This window comes from Daphnia carinata, chromosome 3, assembly GCF_022539665.2.
Source record: "Daphnia carinata strain CSIRO-1 chromosome 3, CSIRO_AGI_Dcar_HiC_V3, whole genome shotgun sequence".
Taxonomy (NCBI): domain Eukaryota; kingdom Metazoa; phylum Arthropoda; class Branchiopoda; order Diplostraca; family Daphniidae; genus Daphnia; species Daphnia carinata.
In genome coordinates, this window is record NC_081333.1 from 5,025,709 (window position 1) to 5,036,356 (window position 10,648).

The 10,648-nt window shown below is 44.7% G+C and overlaps 2 protein-coding genes across 2 annotated transcripts; one reads left to right on the forward strand and one right to left on the reverse strand.

The window, feature by feature from the left end:
* The first annotated feature begins 104 nt into the window (after window positions 1-104).
* On the forward strand, window positions 105-6,197 carry LOC130693104 (uncharacterized). Its single transcript, XM_057516226.1, has one exon. It carries the CDS (start codon window positions 105-107, stop codon window positions 6,195-6,197), a length of 6,093 nt encoding a protein of 2,030 aa, XP_057372209.1.
* Window positions 6,198-7,503: 1,306 nt separating this feature from the next.
* LOC130693682 (ubiquinone biosynthesis monooxygenase COQ6, mitochondrial-like) lies at window positions 7,504-10,216 on the reverse strand. The gene is made up of 8 exons (XM_057516869.2): window positions 10,017-10,216; window positions 9,744-9,931; window positions 9,435-9,674; window positions 9,235-9,342; window positions 9,108-9,170; window positions 8,286-8,393; window positions 7,930-8,144; window positions 7,504-7,848 (listed from the first exon to the last, which is right to left on the reverse strand). Exons 1-8 carry the CDS (start codon window positions 10,168-10,170, stop codon window positions 7,536-7,538), a joined length of 1,389 nt encoding a protein of 462 aa, XP_057372852.1. The 5' UTR covers window positions 10,171-10,216; the 3' UTR covers window positions 7,504-7,535.
* Window positions 10,217-10,648: the final 432 nt, after the last annotated feature.

Sequence of the window (10,648 nt, forward strand, 5' to 3'; positions counted from 1 at the left end):
TTTAAATAACGTCTAAAGTGCATACTCGCAAATCAGTCCCGCGTGGCAGATCACGTAACACGTTGCGTAAACTGATCCCATACGTCATCCGTTGTCATTCAAGCATGGCCAACGAAGCTTTCCCCCTCGATGTTATTCAAGAAGAAGAACCGGAGGAAGATTTGGAAGAATGGCAAAGGACAAACGACCCCGCTCAGCTAAAACAGCACCGTACGCAGGCCAAGAGAATCCACACGATGGCACTCAATCAAGCTCTCCTTGCCGTCCGAATGCAGGAAGATGTTGGAACAATCGAGATTGAGCGAACAAGCCTGGTTCGTGCATACGACATCGTTGAAAGAATTCACCGTCGCTACGTGGAAGTCTGCAAGTTCGACGGCGAAGATCTAGACAGAGAAACCAGCTGGGGAATTGATATTTCCATCAAACACTCGAGGGCATTAACCGACATGGCCAACTACATCGACTCCCTTCAGGCCCGCGCAAGATCAGTTGCAGGTTCCAGCCGTAGTAGTGTTTCCAACCGTTCATCAACCTCATCGACACGACGTAAACTTCAGGAGGCCGAGCGGTTAGAAAAGGAAACGCAACTAAGGATTCAACAGGAAAAAGCCGAAGCCTTACAACAAGCCGAAGAGGAAGAACGTAGAATGCAGCTCGAAATCGCCAGAAAGGCAGAGGAAAAGCGGGTTGAAGCATCACGTAAGGAACGACAACTGAAAATGGAGTTAGAGAGGCAACGTTACACTAGCTCCTTGTTACGTAAACAACTCGCAGACGAATTAGCGGAAACCGAAGAGACGGATGAAATCGAAACGTCCGGGTTTGATAAAACAGATGTCTGGAAAACTTCTAACGTCCCATTTCATGCACCCGCTACGCCTGTTCCAGAATTCTGCATGCCGTACAGACCAGCAACGACAACGCAACCATGCTCTCAACACGGGCCGGCTGCGTCCCAACAGCCGTTTACGTTTGACCAGCCATCTTCGTCGTTTCCTAACTTGAACGTCAACGCCTCAAGCTACGCACCCACAAACATATTCGATCGGGTAGCTCAGCAAATCAACTCCAGCGCACGTCCGCCGTCACATCCAACAATCGCGATGTCGGCGCCTCCCGTACACAACCGATTTACGCAACAAACGTTTCCGTCCCAGAGACCAGTTCCTGATTCGCAACCAACGGTGTACTCCCCTGATGCCTGGATATTCACCGTGAATCGTCATGACGCACCTCCGACATTTCGTTCATCATCGAGACCGCCGAAAGCTGAACCACCGAAGTTTGACGGCAACCCGATAAACTGGCCTATGTTTATCCAGTCATTCAAGGTTCAGATCCACGACACATGTTTCAGCGATGCCGAACGTCAACATCATCTACGTGCATGCCTGACGACCGAAATTCAGAAGAACCTCGGTGAAGTTCTACTCAACCCTGGATTATACTCCTTTGCATTAAAAGAGCTGCATCGGAAGTTCGGAAATCCAAGAATCGTATCAACCGCCTGCTCTTCATTGCTTCTAAAGCTATCTTCGTTTAAAGATAGCGACTACGAATCTTTAAAGCAGTTTTCGTCCACACTCCGTTCAGTCGTCGCAACTTTGCAACTGGGTGGATATGGATTGGAGCTACACAGCAGCACCACTTTGGCTCAATTGGTTGGAAAATTGCCGCCCAACCTACGCAGTAAATGGGCCGAAGTGAGCTATCGAATTCAAGATAGATTGCCTACGATACTCGACCTGGACACGTGGCTCGATGACGTTACGATGGCGGAGTATTTCGTCCGTGTTGGCGTCGACCCCACATTCCAGCAAGGCAGTCATCCGAAGACTCGAGAAAACGTCCACAAATCGTCTAACGAAAAACCGAAGAAGTCGACCACGCCCCCTATGGTCTTCTCCACAACCGTAAACATCGCATCCTGCCCATATTGTGACGGTGCTCATCGCCTTTACCTCTGTGAGAAGTTTAAGGCGTTAAATCCCACGGAGCGATCGGAGGTAGTCAAAGAAAAAAGATGCTGTTACCGGTGTCTCGACTACCGCCATCTAAGTTCCGAGTGTAAAAGGGAAAAGGAATGTGGAACAGAAGATTGTAAACGTCTTCACCACCCTCTTCTCCACGGAGCACCGAGGATGTATCCGAAAACGCCACAATCGAGCCCGACGTCACACTCTTCTCGAAAGGGCCCATTTAACGGCGCGGTCTCCTACGGCTACGCAAACGAAACGACCCTGCTGCCTATCGTCCCTATGGTAATCGAAGCTAATGGTCGAACCTGGACCGGGTACGGATTGTTGGATCCCGGTAGCCAAATCTCAATGATAACCAACGCGCTTGCAAACGAATTGGGACTTCAAGGCGAGAAGGGAATTTCGATAATCGGAACGTACCACGGCCGCGACCCAACTGCACACACGACAAAGGTGTCCTTCAGAATCTCGTCGTTGGACAAAAGCAGTTCTTTCGAAATCCCGAACTGTTACTCCGTTCCCGTCTTAAAAATCAAGAACGAAAACGTCGATCTAAAGAAGCTTGTCAAGGATTGGCCTCATCTAGCTGGATTGAAGGTTCCCGCCCAAAATTCCGTGGACGTGAACGTGTTGATCGGCTCGTGTGATATGGCTCCGCAAGAAGTCCTTGAAATCAAAAGAGATCCGTTGAACGAGCGAGCTCCGCGAGGTCTCCGAACAGCCTTTGGATGGTGTATAGCCGGTCCGATTTCTCCGGCCGCCGTTGCACAACTTCAGTGCAACTCGCTCTCATTAGCGCCCCCACCCGATCAAGATCTTGTGAATGCGATCGATCGCTTTCTACTCACCGAGACCTACGAAGCCCGAGCAGGTGTCAAGGTGCCGGTCAGCGACGATGAATTACGTGCAAACAAGATCCTAAACGAAACGACAAGATTCGTAGGCGATCGTTACGAGTCGGGATTCCTCTGGAAAAACGAAGAGCCGAACCTCCCCGACAACAGCCAGTCTACACTAGCTCGCTTCCTAAAGCTAGAACGAAGACTCATCGCCGACGAAAATCTTGGTAGAAGATACTCCGCTGCAATCAACGAATACATCAGCCTTGGTCACGCCCGAAAACTTTCAGCCGAGGAGGTCGATTACCGTCCAGCTGGCCGTACCTGGTTTCTACCTCACCACCCTGTGATAAATCCGAAGAAACCTGACAAATGCCGCCCAGTTTTTGATGCCTCCGCGTACTACAAGGGAATGTCGCTGAACTTTGCCCTGCTGAAAGGACCTGACCTGCTAACCAACTTAATTGGTGTGTTGCTACGTTTCCGGCAACATCCGATGGCATTGAGCGCGGATATCGTAAAGATGTTCCACCAAGTAAGAGTGCGGCCACAAGACGGGCCGGCACTTCGCTTCTTCTATCGCGACCCGGGTATACAGGAACCGCCCTCCGTTTACCAAATGAACGTGCAACCCTTCGGCGCAGTTTGCTCCCCGACAATTTGTGCTCACGTTCTACGTCAAGCAGCCGAAGACGGTGGGATTGATGCAGCCGACGCTTCGAAACAAGTAATCGACCATTTCTACGTGGACAACTGGCTGACGTCATTCCCAACTGCCGAAGAAGCTATTCAGCAAGCGAAAAGGGTGACAAACGTTCTACGTCGTGGAGGATTCGAGCTCGCCCAGTGGGGCTCATCATGCCCGAAGGTTCTGCTGTCGTTGCCTGGCAACCCAGTTTCGTCTATCGACTTAGCGCTACACGGAATGCCCATAGAACGGACGTTGGGCCTCTCACTCGACTACGGTAGCGACTCGTTCGTAGTGAGTGCAAGCATTAAACTGGATGGAGAGACGAAACGTGAAATACTACGAGAAACGTCAAGCGTCTACGACCCATTTGGTTTTCTCTCACCGGTGTTGCTACAAGCTAAACTCATTCTGCAAGCTGTATGCAGAAAATCGGTTGGCTGGGACGATCAACTAGACCAGACGACCATCGATGAGTGGCAAAATTGGGCCATCTCCCTCTCGAAGCTAAACCCGCTTTCCGTCCCACGATGTTTTTACCCAGAGCTACCAAAAGCACGAGGTGTGGGACTGCATCTGTTTGCTGACGCCTCCGAATCAGCGTTTGGTGCCATTGCCTATTTTCGTTTCGACATCCCCGACGGCGTTAAAGTGTCATTCGTTATGGCCAAGGCAAGAGTAGCACCTATCAAATACGTTTCGATACCCAGACTTGAGCTGTGTGCAGCATTACTCGCCGCCCGCCTAGCATCAGTGATCAAGTCAGAACTTCGACTAAAAATCGACCAAACCACATTTTGGTCAGATTCGACAACGGTTTTGAGATGGATCAACTCCCCACACTATCGGTTTCATATTTACGTCGGAAACCGAATAGGCGAAGTATTGGAGCTGTCCGAAAGTAGTCAATGGCGTTACGTCCCTACGGCTCAAAACCCAGCAGATGACGTCAGCCGCGGCGTCACGTCATCTGAATTTTCCATCGAACATCGTTTCTTCACCGGTCCGTCTTTCCTCTACCAATCACCTCAAAATTGGCCGGCCTTCCCCGATGTAAAACAGGGAACTAACGAAGTAGAGGATCCCGAAGTTCGCTGTACGAGATGGGTTGGTGTGATTCTACACGTAAACGATTCCATCGACCAGCTCACCACGTACACCTCCCGCTATCCGTTTTTAGTCGGCGTTGTCGGCTACGTCAAACGTTTCATCAGTAACGCTCGTAAAGAAAAAACTCATCGCGAATTCGGCAAATTATCGGAAACCGAGGTCAAGAATGCGGAAGCAGAATTGTTTAGGCGCGCTCAGATGTCTGCCTTTCCAGAAGATTATAGCAATTTAAAAGAGGGAAAGCAGCTCGATCCTGGTTCAAGCCTAATCACGTTAACGCCATTCATCGACCATCAAAGAGTTTTACGAGTCGGAGGACGTATTGAAAATGCTCCAGCTCCACCTGAAGCTCGCCATCCGATCATACTTCCAGCTGATGAGAAAATCACAAAGTTGCTAATTTATAGTCTCCACCTCGAGTTCGCACACTCCACTACAGAGAGAACCTTTCACGAGTTACGAAAGGTTTACTGGGTTCAACGTGGACGAAAAACGGTGAGAAGAATTATCAGCAAGTGCTTCAAATGCAAGCAACACTACGCAAAAGCACTCTGCCCGATGATGGCCGCCCTTCCCGGTTACCGTCTGAAGCCTTTCTACCCCGCCTTTACACACACCGGAGTAGATTTCTTTGGCCCGTACAACGTAAAGATATTCAGACGGAAAGTAAAACGCTGGGCCTGTTTGTTTACTTGCATGTCATCAAGAGCCGTGCACTTGGAAATGGCATACTCTCTTGACACTTCGTCATTCATCAACTGCATCAGTCGCTTTGAAGATCGCCGTACGACTCCGCAACATTATCACAGCGATAATGGCACGAACTTTGTTGGAGCTGTGCGTGAATTCTCCGAGTGTCTTCGTCGGATGGAACAACTAGCCATAAGAGATGGACGAAAACGAAGAACAGTGACCTGGAGTTTCAACCCACCTGCCGCGCCACATTTTGGTGGAACTTGGGAACGTCTAGTTCAGTCGTCAAAACGTGCCTTAAGATTCGTACTTAACGAACAAACCCTGACTGACGATACCTTAGTCACCACGTTAATTCAAGTGGAGAAACTTCTCAACGGCCGCCCGTTAACGTATGTAAGCGTAAACCCGGCGGATCCCGAACCCATCACGCCAAACCATCTTCTCCTTGGACACGAAAATCCGTACGTACCCTTCGACATGTTCGACGAAAACGACATGACGACCAAAAGGCAGTACCGCATCGCTCAGTACCTCACGGATTGTTTCTGGAGACGTTGGATGAGGGAATATCTGCCCAGCCTTACGGAAAGACGGAAATGGCTATACGGACAAAAGAACCTCAACGTTGGCGACATCGTGATCGTTATTGAGCCAGACACACCCCGTGGAGAATGGCCCATCGCTCGTGTCGTCAAGGTGTTCTCTGGACCAGATGGCGTGGTCCGCTCCGCGATCGTTCACCTACGTTCGGCCACCAAAACCTCCGAACTTCATCGCCCAGCTGTGAAACTCTGCTTGTTGGAGTCTTGGGATACGGATGGTGCGTCCGCTTACGAACGCAGGGCCGGCTATGTTCCGAATCCTACAGCCCCAAATAGTTAGAAGAGGCTTTATCTAAAACGGTATTGTGCCATAGGCGAAAACGGAGGCAGGGGAACGTAGACGACGCAACGAGGAGGGAAGATCACCCTTTCGCAAAACAATTAGAGACAAGAATTTGCCTGTTACAGTCACGTCACTCGTTTTCCCGTAAAAGATTGTAACTTGTAAAATATCAGTATTGAGCTAACGTGCCCGTAAATAAAATACAGAGTGCGAAATTTACCTGCAATCTTAAAGTCAGTACGTATCGTTAACACCTGGTGTTCTCTTTGATGGCATTTGTAGCTTTATGTTCACTGTCTTCCATATCTGATTCACTTCAAATGAACTTTCACTTTACTAAGAAATAAAGCACTGACATATTTTGAAAACAAAATTTTATTATACCTGCAGAAATTGAAGAAAATATTTTTTTTTACTGGTCCTTTTCCTTCCATAGTGGAGTCTTAATTTTCTGTTAGTCACATTAGGAAACTTGAATGCAAACTAGAAAGGGATTGACACTGGAATATTTTTGGTTAGAATTAATTCCCCGGATACCTGTTAGCTTTTTATCGAATTTTACCATGCGAAATACACAGCCTCGGTTAACCAGTTGTTCTTAGTAGATCTAGGCGTGCTTTTCGTCTTCTCCTTGTGTAAGAATGTGAAAATGCCTTCTAACTGTAGTGCCGTTAATTGCAATTAAATGAGAAGTGATCAATCAGCTTTGTTTCGTAAGTTTCCTAATGATGCTCTGCTACTAGTTATCTAGCTAATACATTGTGCGCCTGTATTTAAGCCTCCAAAATTTCTGTGTTGTGGTCACTTCACTTTGATCCGCTTTATTGAATACTACAACGTTTTCTAGATAGGCCATACTGAATTCACTAATTGCTGAGCGCTAAACAAAGCTTATTAAACGCTGGAATTTTCCCGGTGCATTAGGTAATCCAAATACCAGCCTATTCCACTCATACACATTATTGGCAACCATAAAGACCGTTTTTTCCTCGGAGCCAGCGTCCATAATTCGTGTACCCCAGCTGGTTAAACAGACCCCGTTCAAAATCCAGCAGATGACGGCGCGAAACAAGTAACGGAAAATCAGTTCGGAAACCTAGTTGGTTCCATAGCTCGGTAGTTCGATTTTAACTGGATCACTGCCTTTCAACGTCCGGTTTATTACTTCATTTCACAGTCCTGAACAGCAATAAGGGGCATTTTTCTTTAAAGGTAATGAGATGGTCAGAGTTTTTTTTTGGAAAATAGTGTACTTTCACCTTTTTCTGTATATTTCTACAACCCATAGTTTTTGCAGAATTCCTCAAACCAAAAACTGTATATTTTTATATCAAGCTAAGCTGAAGCCCTTTGAGTTATCAATCTTTTAACAGAAGATAAAGAATCAGTAATGGTCAGGCCAAGACTTCTCAACAAAACTTGCGGTAACGACGTTGTACCATATAACAAGTGCAAACCGTGAACTGCTGCCATAACAGTTAAGTTAATCAACTGACGATTAGATTGATACTTTTGAAGGTAGAGATAATTTCCAGCTTCAGATCCGTTATCAATGGCCTCGTTAATAACTTGACTAAGGGCAGCAACATCTCCGAAGCCCAAGTTAACTCCTTGTCCGGCTAGTGGATGTACTCGATGAGCCGCATCCCTATTAAAAGAAACTTTAGTCATTTCCCGATGATTTTGGTTTCTGACGTCGACGTAAACGTCTCACAGAAGAGTGTCATACCCTATCAAAACCGCCTTAGGAGAAACGTATTTAACTGAATGACCAAAACTCAACGGGAACGCTGCTTGATGTCCTTCTATGCCGACTACACTGGGTGGAAGCTGGCGGGTATCTGTTTCATTTTCCTCCTGCGAATTAATGCGGCATACTTTCAACAATTGAAACAACCGTTCACTGACGTTTTGGGCCATGTAGTTCATGTCTTCGTTATTCCACTGCAAACAAAAAAGGAAAAAAACATCTCACTGTTGTTTGATCAAAACAAATACATGAATGGGATCATTGCCCACTAATTCTGCAAAATGCATTCATAAACGTTTTTTTTTTAATTATTTTTCAAATATGAGATTACTTACAACAGCTTGGTTAATCCGGTCGATAAAGATTTCTGGAGGTAACTGCAGTAAATCTCGGGCTGATTTTTTATCTGTACTCCACACGAGTGAACTAAGACTGCTGCTCAACTGCACCACATGAATAATTTTACAAGTTATTAAACTAATACACTTGATTTAAATTGGTTTCATTTTTTTTAAAGTAATGATTCCCAATTGAACTATCGGAAAACATTGTGGATTTAAATCAAATAGGACTACATTAGTTTTCCTCAACAGAAATGCAGCTGATTTTTTAAAAAATCTTTTATTATTTAGCCCTTACATATTTATCGTTCATAAAATTCGTTGGATTTGCAACGATTTATAAGAGCTTAATAAGAAACCAAAATTTACGACGATTGTTTACACACTTGTAGCTGCATGTTTGTAAAAAAATATTAGTCAGACGAATGACGTCATATACCAATCATTTTCGTCCTGAACAAAATGAAACTATCCGCACAGAAAAAGATTTTAAAATTGATTTGAAAGGCATCGCATTAAATAACCAACTTACGTTTGAACACACACAAACTAAGTGCGAGTACGGTAAAGCCAACGAAATTAGCATTCATTAGATAAGAGTGATAACTGAGAAGTTAAGGACGAAGGTGTTCCCCGATAATTTTTTTAAAAACGTAACCAAACGCCATCTCGAAGGCAATTAACAATAATTTATAGTGCTTTAAGGTCCCAACCGAAGGTTAGGAAGCAAGCTGATAATTCTTTTTTAAAATATTCTTTAAAAATTTCAAAAGCATCGCTACTTAACTTTTTAAACGTTATGTGGAAAATACGAACCGGTAACAGAGCAATTGGGCCGGACGGTAGAAATTTTTGCCAAGCTGTGACATTTTCCGTGCTCTATAGAAAAATTTTATCTCAATGACAGCATAAACGACATCAAATTTCCAAATGGTAGCGTTACCTCCGAGATGCGAAGAGTGGCCACGACTGCCATTTGATTATAATCATACGTGATGTACTGCGTCTTCATAGCTTGCCGTAGTCCCGAGTTGTAACCATCTGCACCGATCTTTGTAAACAAATACGACATGGAGAGATTACAGGAAAGGCAATGTATATAGTTACTGAATTTGAAGTCATATTAAGAGTTGATCCACTTACTATTAAATCTGTGGTGAGATGTGAACCATCTTCAAGAGTAACATGGACTGAATCATCTGCATGTTTTGGAAGCCTGTAGTGAATTACCTTTGATTGATACTGCACATCTACTTGATTTTCGTGTTGCACTTCTTTCATTAATGAATCTTGTATCAGATCATTTTCTACAATCCAAGCAATGTCTTCACTTAAATCTGCCTTTCCAAATGTTATTGCTGCATCAGAGCATGCATCCCAAATCTAAAATATGAGAAAAAACAGTTTGGCACATATAAGTATGGAATTATTTATAATAAATGTGAGAGCCACCTGCATCTTCTTCACGGGAGAATAACGAGCATTAACAATATGTTGCCAAGCTCCTAAAGACTCAAGTAGCAATTTAGAATTCAAGTTTAGAGCACAAACTCTAAGGTTATATTCTGACAGATTCAACTCTTTGTAATTTGATGATTCCAAAAGCAAAATCTTTTGGTTCTTTAAACGGTCATTTCTACCTACGCATATTACAAAAAAAATATATATAATGCTTCAAAGTTTATTCACTGACTTTATCATTTTCAGACAGAAACATTTGGTTACCTAAGCTGCAGGCCATTGCAAATCCTACCATACCTCCACCTGAAATAATAATGTCATAATGACGTGCAGCCGGGCTATGATTAAACCTCAAACTGAGTGTCACAGACGCTTGTTTTGACAACGAAAACAATCGGTTCATACAAAACCCTGCCATGATTTTACCGAAAAACAGTTGTTACCAACTGCAGCACACGGAAACTAATCAACAATAACTTGCGATGACCATTTGCAGTACCACTTCTCCTATCCCTCTGGTGGGTGTGTGATGCCCTCTCTTGCAGAATACCGTGGGCGATTCAAAACATTGATATTATTAAAAGCGAATGAAAGTAAAATCCGGACGCGGACATAAAGCGAGAACCTTTTACATCCGTCATGTAAAAATGATAAAAGTATAAACCAAGTCAAGCAGATATAAAGAGGGAAACAGACGACATACCCGTGGTACGAAAAAAAATGAACGTTGTATCACGCATCCACTACATAGGTTTAGGCCAGTTCCGGATTTTGCGTCGAAAACCTCTGAATTGTGTCTCTAAAAATTTGTCTTTTTTTTACACAGGCGGGATCGGACGAAGTGCTGTTTTTTTTATTTATTTAACATACTAATACTTTACCCATTAAAAAGATGT